The sequence below is a fragment of the Penicillium verhagenii genome, assembly GCF_028828195.1.
Source record: "Penicillium verhagenii strain IBT 33310 chromosome Unknown utg000003l_segment0_segment0, whole genome shotgun sequence".
Taxonomy (NCBI): Eukaryota; Fungi; Ascomycota; class Eurotiomycetes; order Eurotiales; family Aspergillaceae; genus Penicillium; species Penicillium verhagenii.
This window is the reverse complement of record NW_026643167.1, coordinates 3,552,387-3,568,891: the sequence shown is the minus strand read 5'-3', so window position 1 is coordinate 3,568,891 and position 16,505 is coordinate 3,552,387. Positions and strand designations below refer to the sequence as shown.

The window sequence follows — 16,505 nt, the reverse complement described above, 5'->3', positions numbered from 1 at the left end:
TCTTAGCCCATGACAGGCCAATAGAGGATCCACGGCATCATCCGAGTCGTCGCTTATTCGATGGCTATCTCTTCCTTACAGCATTTTTCCTTGAAGCTACAGTTTGAGTATCGACGGTGGGACGACGTCATATCGGTGACACCAGCTGTGTGATCTTGAATATACATATAGGACTGAGTGGAATTCTCCCTTGTTCACTTAGAAAAAAAAAGTTACTTTCCTCTCCTGTTTTCCCCTCTTGACCCAATTTTACCGAAATTTATCGAAATTTCCTGCCAATTTCTTGAAGATACACAAGAAAAACAGCATGGGAAGGTAATCCATCGTTTCTCCTAACTTGGAACATAACATCACAGGACCTACAGCCTCTCTCAGCCACAGCCACAGTCTCCCCAGCCTCACTTGATCCGCTGCTCTCTGCTCTCTGCTCTCTGCCTTACGACGTCACGCCACCTGCCCCGCCGCCTTTTTCTCACTTTGGATTTATTGCGATCGTCTCTTCTCGACAACCTTTACTTTTTTTTTCTCTTGTCTCTGTAAACGGTGACAAGTTCCATATTCTACGACAATTTTTTTTTTTGCTTTGATTTGATCCATCTTCCTACATTCCCCGCCGCCCCCTTTTTCTCGGAAAAAGGCCCCACGTGGGAACCATGGCATACTATGAAGAACGCCGGTACACTGCCCCGCGCGATCGCGATCGCGCCCGCCCAGTGAGCTACGCCGCGGACTACTATCAAGACACCCCTCGCTATTCACGATACGAGCGAGACGTCTACCCTAATGAGTCCGTTGAGGAGATCCAGCGTGATTATCCTCCCGGTGAGGGGTATGTCTATGAGCGTGGCTTTGACTCACGGCGATCCAGGCGCCCGGTTTATGAGAATGTGCGCCGTGCTTCTTCAGCCAATGGCCAAGGCGCCTATTATGATGAATATCGTTCGCGCGCACGACCGTCTCGAGGATATGATGATCGTCGTAAGTTTCATCCTGCCTTGCTTGGTGTTTACAAGGCCATCTCGCTTTGGCCTTGTTTTGTTCATGTTTGTCCTTTTGGCGCATTCATCTGACTGGCTTTCTCAGAAACGCGCCGCTCAAAATACTCTTCTCCATCGCCAAGCCCATCTCCGCCCCGCCATAGACGCCGCAAGTCATTCAGTGAACAAGCACTAGGTGCCATCGGTCTAGGCGGCGCTGCTGCCCGATATGCTGGTGATCGTGGCCGTGACCGTGATGGTCGTGGCCGCGACTCATCCCGTTATCGCCGCTACTCTTCAGACTCCCGATCACGTAGCCGTGGCGGTGGCGACCGCGACCGCGAACGCAGGCGCCGTGAGCGCAGCGAGGGCCGCATTTCTCAAGCTGCCCGTACCGCCCTGACAGCCGGTGCCGTGGAAGCCTTCCGGGCTCGCAAGGAGCCTGGCGAATGGACCGGTGCCAAGGGAAAGCGAATTCTTACCGCTGCGGTAACCGCTGCTGCAACCGATGGTCTCGTCGACAAAGATCCCAAAAAGCACAGCAAGCGCCACATGATCGAGTCAACTCTGGCAGGTCTTGCCGCCAACCACTTCGTAAATGGAGGCCGGTCTCAGTCACGGGGGGGAAGCAGATCCCGCGATAGACGCGGTCGGTCCTCCGGTGGCGGAATCAAAGACCTTGCAGCCACTGGTGCGTTAGCGGCAGCCGGCAAAGAAATCTACGATCGTATTTCTCGCTCCCGGTCTCGTCCTCGCGGACGAGACGCATCTTCAGATAGCGAGGATGATCGTCGCGGCACGAAGAAGCGCAGCAAGAGCGTCTCAGAATACCTTACTAAGGGCATGGCAGCCCTGGGCTTGGGCGAAGAAGCAAACAAGCATTCAAGCGATTCACGCGATTCACGCGAGCGAGGGGATCGGCGCCGATACCGCGAGTCGCGTCGTGGCGATCGCTCCGACTCTTATTCCGATTCCGACGGCGACAGCGACGACGATTACCACCGAGGCAGCAGCAGCAGGGATCCGAGACGAAGCAGAGGCTCGAGAGATGTAGGTCGTTACCGTTCCGTGGATGGAAGACAATCCCAACCCCCCTACCCCTATAACGATAGACGATCGGTGCCCAGTAGCGCGCCTCGCGGAGAGAAGGGTTGCGACGGGCAAGCAGCTACTAAAGCAGGCACCGGTAGTCATTCCAGTTCCGAGAGCGATTCTGACCTAGGTAACAGTGATGATGAGAAGAAGCAACGCAAGAAGATGAGGCGGGACATGATGTTGACGGGTGGTTTGGCCACTGTGGCGACGATCCATGCAGCGCACAGTGTGTATGGAGGTATTGAGAAGCGGAAGAAGCGAATGAAGGAACTCGAGGAGGGAAAGATCTCGCCCGAAGAGGCACGGAAACGCAAGATTAAGGCCAATACGATCGATGCTTTTAGTGTGGGTTTAGCGGCACTGGGTATCAAGGGAGCATATTCAGAATGGGAGGAAGTCAACGAGAAGCGCAAGGAACATAAGCATTTCCAGTCAGAGTGTGAGGAACGGGCGAAGAAGAGACACTTGAGGCAACGCTCGCACAGTCATGCCCCGCCTAAGCGGAATCGGTGGCCTGATGAGATTGAGTACCCGCCTTCTAGGACTGGGTCCCTTGCGCATCAGGGATCTAGTGAGCCTGCACAGATATCTTATTAGTGCTTTTTAAACCTCGCGTGTCCCCCACTTTTTTTTAATGGAAAGGCCTCGGGCTAGGGTATGAGATTATGACTGATGATGCGACGAGGTTTGGTTTTTGAATCAGGTGATGCCGATATGTTTTATTTTCTTATTTTTGAACAAGCGAATTTTATGAAAACCCCATTTCTTATGCGCCTGGTGGTTCTGAACGTTTGAATATGTGTTTTTTCCTCCCCGAGTGAAGATCGCAGAATGGGGCAAGTGGGGCTTGCATAGTGCACTCCAGATTTGACTGGGCTTACTAGACGTAGCTACTGCTTCACCGTCTCCAAGGCCACCAAGGCTGCTAAGACCAACAGGGTCTTGTCCTGGCATGTCAAATGGGGAAAATGGGGTATGGCAATAATTGATTGTGCCCATACTCCGAAGCCCTCACTTTGAGTCCCTTTAGGAATAGAAAAATGGCCCCCCGAAGACCTCCGAGCTCCGAATCATGTCCTTCCAAGGTCCTTTCAACTCAAATGGTCCGTCGTGCAGCTCACTCGACCTATTATTCGGCAGGTTCTGTCTGTGTCGGATGCCGATGTCAATGACTAAGCTTTGACCCCACCATTAGCTTAAGTGGGCTGACCCGGCAGGTACCGGTACTTGTATTGCCATACAATAATACATGTAGGATCATGTACCTAAACAAACTCATGGGTCCCCGAAGTTTTTCCCCCCTCCTCTTGGATCTGCAGTCCCCTCCCTTTTCTTCTCTTCTCTTCCCTCTTTTTTTCTTCTGTCCTCCATCCACCTTCTCCCTTTTCTCGGTTCGTCTTGCTCCATCAATAAAGACTTCTCTTCTCTGGAATTGTTGCTAATCCTTTCCAATTAGTTTTTTTAATTTCATTCACACAAAATGGCTGCCCCTGCTCACCAGTTCAAGGTCGCTGACATCGTAAGTGTCTCTATCTGTCCTCACCGGAGGTCAATGTGAATCAATCATCACAGTTCAATGACTGACTTGCTTCATTCTAGTCCCTGGCTGCCTTCGGTCGCCGGGAGATCGAGCTCTCCGAGGTTGAGATGCCCGGTCTCATGGCCATCCGTGAGAAGTACGGTGCTGATCAGCCCCTGGCTGGTGCCCGTATTGCTGGTTGTCTCCACATGAGTATGTTTTTTCCTCCCTCTCCCAAGAAGCCTGTACACAAAAGGAGAACTCGAACTGACTTTCCTCTCTAGCCATCCAGACCGCTGTCCTCATCGAGACCCTCACCCACCTCGGTGCTGAGGTCACCTGGACCTCTTGCAACATCTTCTCCACCCAGGATCACGCCGCTGCTGCCATTGCCGCTGCCGGTGTCCCCGTCTTCGCCTGGAAGGGTGAGACCGAGGAGGAGTACGAGTGGTGCTTGCGCCAGCAGCTCAGCGCCTTCAAGGATGGCAAGAAGCTCAACCTCATCCTCGATGACGGTGGTGACCTCACCTCCCTCGTCCACAAGGAGTTCCCCGAGCAGCTCGAGGGTTGCTTCGGTGTCTCCGAGGAGACCACCACCGGTGTCCACCACCTGTACCGCATGTTGAAGGAGGGTACCCTTAAGGTCCCTGCCATCAACGTCAACGACTGTGTCACCAAGTCCAAGTTCGACAACCTTTACGGCTGCCGTGAGTCCCTCATTGACGGAATTAAGCGTGCCACCGATGTCATGATCGCTGGTAAGATTGGTGTCGTCGCCGGATACGGTGATGTCGGTAAGGGTTGCGCCCAGGCCCTCCACTCCATGGGTGCTCGTGTCCTCGTCACTGAGGTCGACCCCATCAACGCCCTCCAGGCTGCTGTCCAGGGTTTCGAGGTTGTCACCATGGAGGAGGCTGCTTCCATCGGTCAGATCTTCGTTACCACCACTGGTTGCCGTGACATCCTTGTCGGCCGTCACTTCGAGGCTATGCGCAACGATGCCATCGTTTGCAACATTGGTCACTTCGACATTGAGATTGACGTTGCCTGGTTGAAGGCCAACGCTCAGTCCGTCCAGAACATCAAGCCCCAGGTCGACCGTTACCTCCTCAACGGCAAGCACATCATCCTTCTCGCTGAGGGTCGTCTTGTCAACCTGGGCTGTGCCACTGGTCACTCTTCCTTCGTCATGTCCTGCTCTTTCTCCAACCAGGTCCTTGCCCAGATCGCTCTGTTCAAGGCTGAGGATGCTGCTTTCTCCCAGAAGTACATTGAGTTCGGCTCCTCCGGCAAGAAGCCCGTTGGTGTCTTCGTTCTGCCCAAGCAGCTCGACGAGCAGGTCGCTCGCTGCCACTTGGCTCACGTCAACGTCAAGCTGACCGAGCTTACCCCTGTCCAGGCTGAGTACCTCGGCCTCGAGGTCGCTGGTCCCTTCAAGCCCGAGATCTACCGCTACTAAGCGATAAACGCAACCGCACTTTTTTTTTCTTAAAAAGCAAAAAAAAAGCTTGGATTCCAATTGCGTCCGATATTCCATTTTCTTGAGATATAGACTTTCAACATGATTCGACGATGTAACGATTGGCATTCGGGATTCTTTATCAACTTAGAATCCCACAAGTGGTTGTCCTTCAACGGCATAAAAAGTGGTTCTCCACAAACCTGTGTGTGCTTGTTTTCTATTTTACTGGCGTGGGTTTGACCGGGATGGTCTTGCATTCAACACTGCGTACCGGATGGGTTTTTTTCTTGATACCTGAATTTGTGCTGCCTGAGCTGATGTAGCTGGCACACTTCATTTTTAAATGAAACATAATAATGCTGAGAGCAAAACTATTGCTTTTCATTTTACTCTTGATCTTAGTAGTCGTAATCTGTCACGATAATCTCTACAAATTTGTTGGAATTTTTTGAAGAAATCCTCGATTTCTAGTAACAAATCAACCCATATCGGGCTCTCGATGCTGCGGTCACAATGTCAAAGCTGACAATCCGGGTGAGATTGCCAGGAGACTTCCGGTGGCTCCTAAATGAATTCAAGGGCCACCAGCTTCTCCAAACTCAACACTGGAATTTGAGAGCCACTAAGAGGCGAGGCCCCTGGCAGAACAACCTGCCATGGCCGAAACCTATGGGTTTCGACACGCTGCGACACGTAAGTCGCCAGGTCGGTATTGCTGAATTCCTTGCAGCACACCACAATGGGCTGGTTGGAAGCAATCATCATCCCCAAGTCCTGCGTCTTACTCCCGAAGGCCCACACAAACCGCTCCATCTGAACCCGCAAGTACTTAACAAGTCTTTCCTTCAGCTCTGGCGTCATGACAAGGCCATCCGATAAGCGCCCTCCGCCAATGATATCGACAGTGTCCCCGAAGCCTGCTTTCTCAAAAACCAGCTTCCACACTTCTCGCAGACCGCACGTGAGCACGAGCACACGGACGTGGCGCTGATACACCTTCACGTTATGCAGAAGACGCGCAAAGTCACCCCGTATTCTGATCTCCTTGGCTATTTCCTCGCAGATTGCTCTGTAGCCGGTGTCCGGTACTAACTCTTCGCACAGGATGGTTTCTTGCCGCTTTGCTTCATATGAGTAATTTTCTTTTCCTGGGCCACGCCCACGATGGATGCGCTTCATGAACATGTCGCGGGTGTTGATTGGAGCGAGTATTCTGTCCCCGTCGAGCACCAAGACTGGATCTAACTTCCTGGATGGACGGGCACTCAGAGCACGCTCCATTCGTTGCTCGGCCAGCTGGGCGTTGTACTCCTGTGTGTGGCGGCGGAAATCGTGAAACATCCAGAACAATTTGTGGATGGATGTGTGTGCGGAAATCTTGGTGAAGATGATCGAGTGGCGCTTACATTGATCGGCAACATAAACAATATCTGCCTCCTGCCATTTCTGCAAATGGTTTACCGATGCCAGTGGTCGGACTTTTCGATCCGCGAGCCGCTGAGCGTGGGTAGCAGCAGCTGGAACTTCCAGGTACACGATGTGGGTGAATGCTTTGAAGTCGTGAGTGCTGATCATCGTACGGTAGTGATCATCCCCATCCCATAACTTGCCATTGCCAGCAATCACGGCACCTTTTCCGTTCTCATAGCTGTCGGTCTGAATCTGTTCAAGACCACGCTTACGGTGATTAGCTCTTGGAACATCCGCCCAGTTGTCGAAGTCTGCAATTCTGGCCGAGGGGAGAACGGTCTCAATGACTTGTTTTTCGTCAAAGATGATGAAGTCTTTGGCGTCATCGCCGTTGAATCCTCGGAGTTTGTCTAGCAGAAACGATTTGCCAGACCCGGGGAGTCCATAGAGGCCGATGAGGGTCGGCCTCTTGTCGTTCCGGGGCATAAACGTCACTGACATCCTTGATGCGCCTGCGTGCTTGCCAGTCAACACTGATATCAGATGTCAAGATTAGTCCATGCGCCGGCAGTATTGTTTAGACGAAACGGGAAGTTTCAAATACCTGGGTTTGTCGAAAGATTTCCGATTGAGCGGATCACGTTTTTGGGCAAAGGGGATCGGGCAGAGTGGCAGGGGAGAAGAAAGGAAGAGGATCAAGGTGATCAGGGACTAAGAGGGGGACTTTTCAATCTAATTATGCCTGTTCCCCACACGGGGCGGCGACATCATCGGCGACATATCGAGGCGGTTAGTGACCCGCGAGACAGCGAGACAACGTGCTCTACCCAATGATGCTGGTGTCGAAGGGCACGAACGACATCATCGAGGCGGCTAGGGACCCGCGAGACAACGTGCTCTGCCCAATGATGCAGGTTTTAAAGGGCACGAACGACACCATCAACGCCATAATCAACGCAGTCAGGGACCCGCGAGAAAAACGTTCAATACTACACTCATGTTGAGGGGGCGACGAAATCGTTCAAATGTTGGCAACATACATAATCGGCAACATCGTCAGCGCCCGGATATTAGGAATGTTCTGAAGTGCTGGAGCCTCCTTAAGGTCATGGATATTACTGACATCGTAGATATTGCTGAGGTCCTCGACCTGCACATGCATGGATTGCAGATGTGCCTTACTGAATATTAGAGCTCCATACATATTCAAATGATTGGAAGGCAGTGCAAGTCCAACGTTGGATACTAGTCAACTGGTATGTGGGTATGGATGGCAGGTATGGACCTGGATAGACCTATGAATTGATAGATTAATAGAATGAAGATCGAAGATTGAAGGGATCAATACGTGTAGAAGAAGATGCACAGAAAGCCAATGCAATTATTCCTTCAAATTTATACCACTCTAGTTCAAACATTGAATGTTATTAGTTGTACATCAAGATTCAACCTTGGAACATGATCTATGAATTGAATCACTTACTACCTACCAGCTTAACTGTGCAAGGTTCCCGACACCTGGAGGTCTTCCTTCCAGATGTCTGCAAAGTGTTCAATTCTAAGAGTTTTTGGTCTTTGATGTATGCATAGATGGATCTGACTAATTTGCACAAACAACTTCTTTGACGTTGAGATATATAACTACACCGTATAGTATGAAAGAGTTTGCTCAAAAGTCTTTCTGGCTGGGAAATCAGAAGACCTTATGTATTACTCCCCTCAAGAAGACTAGTGTTGTGGAGTTGATGAGGGGATCCTGCTCGACATGCATTAGTTACAGCAGAAAAGTGGACATGGATATGTGTTACAATACAAAACTGCCCCTCACCTGCACCACGTACATCCCAGACACATTTTAATATTCCACAACAAACCCCCCTTCATAAATTACTTCTCTACACTCAGTGTTCACTAATTCTAACCCCCTTAAATCAATTCCAGCTCACTTCAGCCTTACAAAATGCCATCCTCTAAACCCACAATCCTCCTCCTTGGCACATGCGACACCAAGCTCTCCGAGCTCCTGTACACAAAATCGCAACTCGAGTCACAGAAAAGCCATGTCCTCCTCATGGACGTCGGCCATACCCCAACCTCACACCCAGAAATAGATATCACACAACACGACATCTTGAATCCAGAACTCGCTCGAAAATCCTCACCAAATTCTGTAAACATAAACATACCCGATGCCAGCGAAATCAGCTCTCTCTCCCGAGAATCATACATCAAAACACTCACCCCACATGCCGTGCGCATGGTAACTACCCTCACACCATCTTTACACGGAGTGCTGGGCATAGGCGGCTCATGCGGCACGGCGCTCGCAGCAGCAGTCATGCGCGACGCAGTACCAATCGGCTTCCCCAAGCTACTCGTATCCACAATGGCATCCGGGGATGTAGCGCCATACATCGGGGAAACGGACATTGCGATGATGTACTCTGTCGTTGACATTGCAGGGCGAAACCGGGTTTTGGACAAAGTCCTGGGAAACGCGGCGGCTGCTATCGTGGGCATGGGGTGGGGGTACCTCACTCGATGCAAGGCCGCAGAGGGGAGTGCGGGCAAGGTGCGTATTGGCATTACGATGTTTGGGGTTACGACGCCGGCTGCTACGATGGCGAAGGAGCACCTGGAACTTTTGTTTCCTGGGACCTGCGAGATATATACGTTCCACGCGACTGGGTCTGGTGGACGGGCGATGGAGAGGCTTATCGCTGAGGGCCAGCTGGATGCTGTGCTTGATTTGACGACTACTGAGATCGCGGATGAGGTTGTTGGCGGGGTTTTGAGTGCTGGGCCTGGAAGAATTCGCGCGGCGACGGCAAGGAATATACCGCGGGTTCTGAGTACTGGGGCGTGCGATATGGTCAATTTTGGGACGGCTGAGAGTGTTCCGGCTTGCTTTAGGGGTGGGGATTCGGGGGTTGGGCGCGTTTTGCATTCGCATAATCCTACTGTTACGCTGATGAGAACTACGAAGGCGGAATGTGAGAGGATTGCGAAGTTGATTGCGAAGAATCTCCTTGGTGATGCTAGCAATGGAAGCAAGGGTGGCCATCATGGTTCTGCAAGGACGAAGGTCGTCTTTCCGGTTGGTGGACTCAGTCTACTCGATGTTCCAGACCAACCGTTTTGGGACCCCGAGGCGGACGAGGCTCTTTTTTCCACGCTGGAGGATGAGTTAAAGGGAAGCGGTATTGAGGTGACTCGGGATAGGCGCGATATCAATGACCCGGGATTTGCAATTACGGTGGCTGAGATGCTACACGGTTTGATCGAGGAAAGCGGTATGCTAGGATTGTGATTGAGATGAAATATACATACACACCTCGAGGGCTTTTTCTTAATGCAAGTGCAATTATCGGAACTTAGGTACCATAGAATTGACCTCTAGCTATCAATACTGTAAGACTGTCAGCAGCCTTTAATAGGAGTACCTGAAAAGTGGATTTTTCCGATCAGTAATATCAAACAGTCCAACCTGTGTGATTGCTCCAGGGTCCTTTTCCACAGCAGCGCCGTCGGCACTCGCTTGCTGTGTATCCCGTCGAGAATTCTCCCATTTGAGATAGAAAAGCAGTGTCAAGCTGATCACGACACAAACAACAAGACAGATAATGATTGCCAAGAACCCACTCTATCGATTGATCAATTGATTAGTTGAGCTTCCCTTCAGATATTTTTCACTTCTTACCTCATATTTTGGCGCTTGTCGAGCGAAGAAGAGCTGAGGTCCAACAATATTTCCTGCACAGTACATGATAAAATAGATTGCACTGACTGTGGCTCTCTTGGTGAAGCCACCGACATTTGAGCTGATCATTGCCATTGACACTGGCATGGCAGCAGAGTATATTCCCATAAGAAGCAGTCCACCGTAGCGCGAAGCGATGTTCTTTCCCGCGTAGACGAGAGAGCTTCCCAGGATACTGGAACATGAGATGGTATTAGCGTAATCAGAAAAAGTCCCAGATTTGGCTCATAATACCTGATTAGAAACATGACAGTCATGACGATACATCGGCTATGATCCACTCTTGATGATGTAAAGCCACTGAAGATGCTTATTAGTGTCGCCCATTCTCATTCGTTGGCGAAGGACTTACGATATGAAAACAAAAATGCACACAATCACACCTCCTGGGATGCCCAAAAGCAGGGTGTGGAATAGGTTGAACCCGAAGCCTTCCAGAACTAGACCATTGAACTAATGCAAGTCAGTGCCTCATACTTTGCGAATATTTGAATCTCCTCGGACAACCACTAGGGATGCACAAACCGTCGTGAAACCTCCATTGGCAATATTGACTGCAAACATCATCAAGGCCAGAAGCCACGTTTGCATATCCTTGAATGCTTCCAAAATCTGGCCACGATCAATTTCTTTATTTTTATATCCCGCTTGGTTTTCCTTCAGTCTCTCCACTGCAATCATTCTCTCTTCTTCCGTCAAAAATTTCGCATCGGTGGGCGAGTCCGGCAAGCGCAGAAGCATGACTATCCCAAAGAGAAACGTGACGAGGCCGAAGATAATAAACAACCACTGTGATAAAACAGCACGTCAGCCTATCTCCGGTGAATTAGCTAAAACTTTCTCACCTGCCACGAAGCAAGCTTGTCTTGGATATGTATAATCCCAGCAGCGATAAGACTGCCAAAGACGAGCGAGAGCGAGTTTCCGCAGAACCATATGCCCGCGCGCAATGGCTGCTCGGATGTGCGGTACCAAAGCGATGTGAGAAGAGTAAATCCAGGTGATAGGCTGGCTTCGGCGCATCCCAAGAAGAATCGAGTAACCATAAAAGTGGCGAAGTTCTTCGTTGCGGCATGGCAAGCAAGGATGATTGCCCAGAGCATGCTGGTCACGTATTAATGGAAAGTCGAAACAAGAATGCCCCTCTTATTGTTTACTTACAAGTTCACAGCCAGATATTTTCCGAGGGGAAACTTGACCATTAGAAGAGATGCTGGGTAGCTGTGTATTTGTGGATCAGCACAGGGACCTCATTAGGTATAGTTGGCATATGAGGCGCGTACCAAAAAATCAAATATCCAAAGTAGAAAATACTTGAGGTCCAGCTATATTGCGTTCCAACCAAGTGAAGATCTTCTTGGAGACCCATCAACGCGCTATAATTGAGAGTTTGCTTATCCAAAAAGGCCATCATGTATGCGAAGGCCATGATGGGGAGGATCCTAGATAGCGTTTGGAGTCAGTATCTTCTGTATTAAATCTTTTCAACAACCCCTTGGCATTGACTGACGTTAAATCAATCTTACGAACAAGTCTCCTCTCTGCCTCTGGAGAGAACTGGAAACGGGTCTCAAATTGCCCAACAGCCACATGGTTGTTTTCGCTCTCAACATCTTGAATTGTTTCGTCTTTTGTCTTCTCCATGACAGTTATAAGGCAGATTGGAAAAATTAACAAAGAGGTTAGTATTGCTGGAATAAGGGCTGCATGTCCCAAAAAGCAGACCCCAGAATACAGTGCTACTTATATGCAGGCTTTGATATAGCTGAAGCCACCTCTACTATCGTTGGACCTTTTTAGACGCACTGATCAACCCCGCAATTGATGTTTACTTTTTGATAAGAGAGTTCTGTAGGTCAACCTCGGCAGCTTCGCGATTGGCCATGTCGGCACAACTAGTTATCCTTGGCGAGTTAGGGTCATGACAAGTTTAGCGACAAAACTCTATATCCTTACTTCGTCTGCGAAATTCGGACTGAAATTGATTAGATGCATGCCTAGATGTAAAAGTGAAACTAGCTTGTCCAGATAGGAGATGCAGTTGGAATTCAAGCGTATCAACCGCAGCTTTCAAGAACCATGGATACATACTACTATGTATACGATAACGGATCGGGGAAACCCGTGAGCTAGATCTGAATAAAATTCTCATTGCACATGCATATTCACAATCAGATATGAGTTTTCTTATCATTCTCGCTCAAAGTCATTCTTGACCGACTCGGCAAACTCATCATCAACTAAGATCTGACAAGCCACTACAGCCATACCAGCAGCACACGCAATAGCCCTTTCGTATGCCTCGGATGATCCAGCTCCTTTGGTAAACTGTGGTGTGTGGTTGACTCCATCAACTGGGATGCAGAAGATACCATGGAATCCAGGTACGACATAAGATACATTTCCTATCATAGTGTTAATAAAAATTGGTTTCAATTTTCAGTGTTGCGGACTTACCCATATCAGTGGATGCACCTGCAAGTGCGCCCTTTTGTTGTGAGTTATCGAGTAGTGTGTGGTGTCCCATTGCCCTCATTGCCGAGACATAACTTTCACAAATTGGCATATTGCTCTTCATGTCGTCATATGATGGTCCCCTTAAAACAGATGATTAGCTCGGACTGACAGTATAGGGAATTGAATTGATGAACACACCATTCAAATGAGACTTTACAGCCTGTAGCGAGTGCAGCAGCCTCGAAGCACTTGATGACCTTCTCAGTCAATGGCTTCAATGTCTTTTTGGTAGGAGATCTGATATAATAATCCACTGTGGCAGACATAGGAATGATGTTAGGGCGGGTACCCCCTTCCACGATGACTCCGTGAATTTTCTGAGTTGGTAAGATCTGCTGTCGGAGCATCGAAATGCTGACATATGCCGAGACCACTGCATCAAGGGCATTGATGCCTTCCCAGGGGGCGGCAGCAGCATGAGCAGGCTTGCCGGTAAAAGTCACTTGGACTTTATCATTGGCAAGGAAACCACCCTCTACAACAGTCGCCATACCGCAAAGAGCTGGATTCCCAGGGGCCATTGGTACGGGGTGAACCATAAGGCAGGCATCTACATCTTTGTAGGCTCCGCCGTCGATCAGCTTCACTTTGCCGCCGCCGGATTCCTCTGCCGGGGTGCCTAGTAACCGAACAGTAAATCCTGGCAGAGAGAGATACTGAGCCTGAGCTTTCATTGACTCGCAAGTGGCGATAAATGCGGCGATAGAGCTCGTCGCGATTAAATTGTGGCCGCAGGCATGGCCAATTCCTGGCAGGGCATCATATTCGGCGTTAAAGGCGACTGTTCGTCCTCCCTTTCCAAAGGTGTACTTGACTTCGAGAGCAGTTTCAACATCATATACCTTTCGGCTGACCTCATATCCACTCGATTGAAGGCTTTCAAAGAGTGCACAAATGTTATCATGGGCTTTGTATTCCTCATATGCAAGTTCCGGGTTGGACCAAATCTACACCAAATTAGTTATGTGGAGTTGAATTGATATAGGAAGCGCTCACATACTTTTTGGTTAATATCCCTTAGCTGTGTATCATATCGGGCAAGTGCCTCTTGGACGATATCCAGGAATGCTCTCTGCGACTCGGCAACGTGCATGGTTAGATTTGATTGGTTTCTAGGATCAAAGATGAATATAGCGTAGACGCGCCACAGGAGGAGATATTGAGTCCAATTTAAGACCAGTCCAAGCCAAGCCTGCCATCATGCCGGCTATCTCGGCTGGTGCAGATACGAGAAACCTTGAAAAAGATAGCGACGTTGAAATGTGTCTGCTCGGCAATGCATCGTTGGGATCTAGAGATTTGGCGATGCAGCCAATCGGCAAAGGGCTTGGCGTTATCACTGGCTTTATTCCCCGGCAGATAAGGCGAACTCGCAAACTTCCCCGGCCTCCACTTTCCCCTCAGCTCAATAATTTTTTGTCAATTGCCACTCCCCGCCCACATAGCGTTGATTATCGTCGCTTAAGCTAAATACCCCAGGTTTAGAAGCCTCCCAGCATCGCTAAACGAGCGGGTCCAGATCCTCTACAGATCAGATGTAGGCGTGACGGGAGAGCTCGGCAACTCACATAAAATGCATCAGTCGGGTAAGACACGTTCCAAGACAGGTAAGGATCCACATCTCCTTTTTCCGTTTGGTGGGATTCGGAATTCAAACTAACCCCGGCTTTCCAGGCTGTCGGTCATGTCGCATGCGCAAGGTGAAATGCGATGAGGAGAAGCGTCAAGTGCCAGGTCTTGACGAGCCGCAATGCAGGCGATGCGTGTCTGCACGCATTCTATGCGAATGGAAGGGCGGACCTATTCCGCGGAAAGCTTCGGCAAACTCACCACCCACTCTGGGGAGGAAAGGCCGAGAAACGCCGGCACCAGAGACTGAAACGGCTGGCGAGTCTAGTCAAGTTGTCGTTAGAAAGCGATCGACGCCCCGGAATTCTAATTCACAATCCGGTTCTCAAAAAGCGCCCTTGATATTACTTCCCTTGCAGCGATTTAATGGTGGTAATGGCGAGCAACATGTGATCGCAGCGAACTCGTTGACACTATCGGGCTTTGACAGGGATTGTTTGAACTATCTCCAAAACTCAACACTTGTTGTTCTTCTTGGGAAACGATGGCCATGGTCTATCGTATCTTATGCATACCAAAAGATCTCGGTGAAGGAGCCGATGGTCATGAGCATGATACTAGCCACTACTGCAAGGGAGGTTCATCGATCTAGACTTTATGATCAAGAAGCCTTGCCTAGTATCTCAGCTAGCAATGAGTCCTGTCAACTGAGTGGACAAATGCATTATGGTCGAGCTCTATCCAGTTTACGTCACGCTTTGAAAAAGGATGTGAAATCTCCTCAGAAAATAGAAGCTATTTTCATCACTCTATGGCTTATGATTGACTATGAGAACCGGTTTGGAAGTGGCGCACCAGCGATTAACATCCACATTGGAGGAATTGAAACTTTGCTCCACAACCACATTGTGCCTTTGCTTCAAGATCGAGTATCAGACGACACAGACCAATCTAAGCCGTCTTCACTACCAGCGACCACCACTGAATATGAGACGCCTTCTCAACAATCCTCGCCCGAGACACAGTTATCCACTGAGTCACCAAGCACGCATGCCACCTCACCGGAGCCCTATGCAACACATCACTCCCTAGATACACTGCGCTGTACTTCTGTCCCACTTTTCCTTCTTTGGACCTTATATTTCTTCACCCCGGCCGCGCTTTTCTTTGGACCTGGAACCGCTCGACTCGATACTGATATTTTCCAATTTTTCCTGGGTGCTGAATCTCCCACCACTGGTCCTCTGACTCTGCCGGAACTCTATAGAATTAGTCGACAGTCTCCTTCTCGCTTCTGGGGGGAGACTTATCCCATCTCTGCCCAGCTTGATGACATGGAAAATCTTCCCGGTCTCACTTTGTACCACCGAAGTCATGTTATTCAATTTAAGATCACCGAGCTGTTCAAGCGGGGCCCCCAGTTTAAGGAAACGGAAGGAGCCATATCTCCCTACCAAGACCTTATCCAGGAGATCAACACGCTGTCTATTGTGAGATACCGGAGACACCATCTTTTATCTTTGTTGCCCTTTACTAACACCTTGAAGGAATATGATAGTTTGCTGGGTTCCGCCAAGGCCACCCAATCGTGCGAGTCGGTCGGAAATGACCGTCGTGTCATGGAGACCGTCTACTGGGCCTCCATCACATTCTACAGCACAATGATATACTTCCACCTGTGCTTCCAGGATATTCTGAATAAGGCACCAGGAACCCGGATCAATATCAATTTCATGTCACTTAGTGCTGCCGTGTCTCATGTCTTGGAGCTGAGTCTGAAGCTTCATCGAAGCCGACCCCATCTTGTGCTTCGCATTACCTGGCCGTTGTTTATTGCCGGCATTGCAACTTCCGATCAGATCTATCAAGACTGGGTATCGATTCGCCTACGAGAACTTGGTCGGTATGGCCAGAACTATGATCGCATCAGCCGGCGATATGACGAGATCATCCAAGGAGGCCATCCTTATGTATATGAACGACAGGGGCATTTCCTGACTTGTTGATAATGATCTTAATTGTATAAAAAAAAGGGCTACTCTACCCAACCAATTATGAATATCGCACTGAAGAATAAAATAATTGTCAATATGAAAATGGAAAGAAGTAAACAAATCAATTCTTTTCACATTATTAATCATAAAGGGTCCAAAGATAAGATGAGCGGGATCTCTCGCCACTCAGAAGATAAGCTTT

General features: G+C 49.5%; 8 protein-coding genes across 8 annotated transcripts; 4 read left to right on the top strand and 4 right to left on the bottom strand.

The window, feature by feature from the left end:
* Nucleotides 1-653: 653 nt before the first annotated feature.
* On the top strand, nucleotides 654-2,669 carry N7466_002708 (uncharacterized protein; the record flags this gene model as incomplete). The annotated part of the gene is made up of 2 exons (XM_057162106.1): nucleotides 654-978; nucleotides 1,084-2,669. The coding sequence occupies 2 exons, from the start codon at nucleotides 654-656 to the stop codon at nucleotides 2,667-2,669; spliced, it is 1,911 nt and encodes a 636-aa protein (XP_057025391.1).
* An 883-nt stretch (nucleotides 2,670-3,552) lies between these two features.
* On the top strand, nucleotides 3,553-5,050 carry N7466_002707 (adenosylhomocysteinase; the record flags this gene model as incomplete). The annotated part of the gene is made up of 3 exons (XM_057162105.1): nucleotides 3,553-3,591; nucleotides 3,672-3,804; nucleotides 3,876-5,050. 3 exons carry the CDS (start codon nucleotides 3,553-3,555, stop codon nucleotides 5,048-5,050), a joined length of 1,347 nt encoding a protein of 448 aa, XP_057025390.1.
* Nucleotides 5,051-5,617: 567 nt separating this feature from the next.
* Nucleotides 5,618-6,964, bottom strand: N7466_002706 (uncharacterized protein; the record flags this gene model as incomplete). Its single annotated transcript, XM_057162104.1, has 1 exon — nucleotides 5,618-6,964. One exon carries the CDS (start codon nucleotides 6,962-6,964, stop codon nucleotides 5,618-5,620), a length of 1,347 nt encoding a protein of 448 aa, XP_057025389.1.
* A 520-nt stretch (nucleotides 6,965-7,484) lies between these two features.
* On the bottom strand, nucleotides 7,485-7,667 carry N7466_002705 (uncharacterized protein; the record flags this gene model as incomplete). The annotated part of the gene is made up of 1 exon (XM_057162103.1): nucleotides 7,485-7,667. One exon carries the CDS (start codon nucleotides 7,665-7,667, stop codon nucleotides 7,485-7,487), a length of 183 nt encoding a protein of 60 aa, XP_057025388.1.
* A 756-nt stretch (nucleotides 7,668-8,423) lies between these two features.
* Nucleotides 8,424-9,773, top strand: N7466_002704 (Tm-1-like ATP-binding domain-containing protein; the record flags this gene model as incomplete). Its single annotated transcript, XM_057162102.1, has 1 exon — nucleotides 8,424-9,773. The coding sequence occupies one exon, from the start codon at nucleotides 8,424-8,426 to the stop codon at nucleotides 9,771-9,773; it is 1,350 nt and encodes a 449-aa protein (XP_057025387.1).
* A 120-nt stretch (nucleotides 9,774-9,893) lies between these two features.
* On the bottom strand, nucleotides 9,894-11,867 carry N7466_002703 (allantoate permease family MFS transporter; the record flags this gene model as incomplete). The annotated part of the gene is made up of 9 exons (XM_057162101.1): nucleotides 9,894-10,106; nucleotides 10,164-10,398; nucleotides 10,458-10,523; nucleotides 10,576-10,676; nucleotides 10,749-11,012; nucleotides 11,069-11,327; nucleotides 11,385-11,444; nucleotides 11,507-11,665; nucleotides 11,734-11,867. The coding sequence occupies 9 exons, from the start codon at nucleotides 11,865-11,867 to the stop codon at nucleotides 9,894-9,896; spliced, it is 1,491 nt and encodes a 496-aa protein (XP_057025386.1).
* Nucleotides 11,868-12,413: 546 nt separating this feature from the next.
* N7466_002702 (M20 family metallopeptidase) lies at nucleotides 12,414-13,833 on the bottom strand (the record flags this gene model as incomplete). Its single annotated transcript, XM_057162100.1, has 4 exons — nucleotides 12,414-12,628; nucleotides 12,681-12,820; nucleotides 12,879-13,687; nucleotides 13,741-13,833. The coding sequence occupies 4 exons, from the start codon at nucleotides 13,831-13,833 to the stop codon at nucleotides 12,414-12,416; spliced, it is 1,257 nt and encodes a 418-aa protein (XP_057025385.1).
* Nucleotides 13,834-14,431: 598 nt separating this feature from the next.
* N7466_002701 (Zn(II)2Cys6 transcription factor) lies at nucleotides 14,432-16,315 on the top strand (the record flags this gene model as incomplete). The annotated part of the gene is made up of 1 exon (XM_057162099.1): nucleotides 14,432-16,315. The coding sequence occupies one exon, from the start codon at nucleotides 14,432-14,434 to the stop codon at nucleotides 16,313-16,315; it is 1,884 nt and encodes a 627-aa protein (XP_057025384.1).
* Between the last annotated feature and the right edge of the window lie 190 nt (nucleotides 16,316-16,505).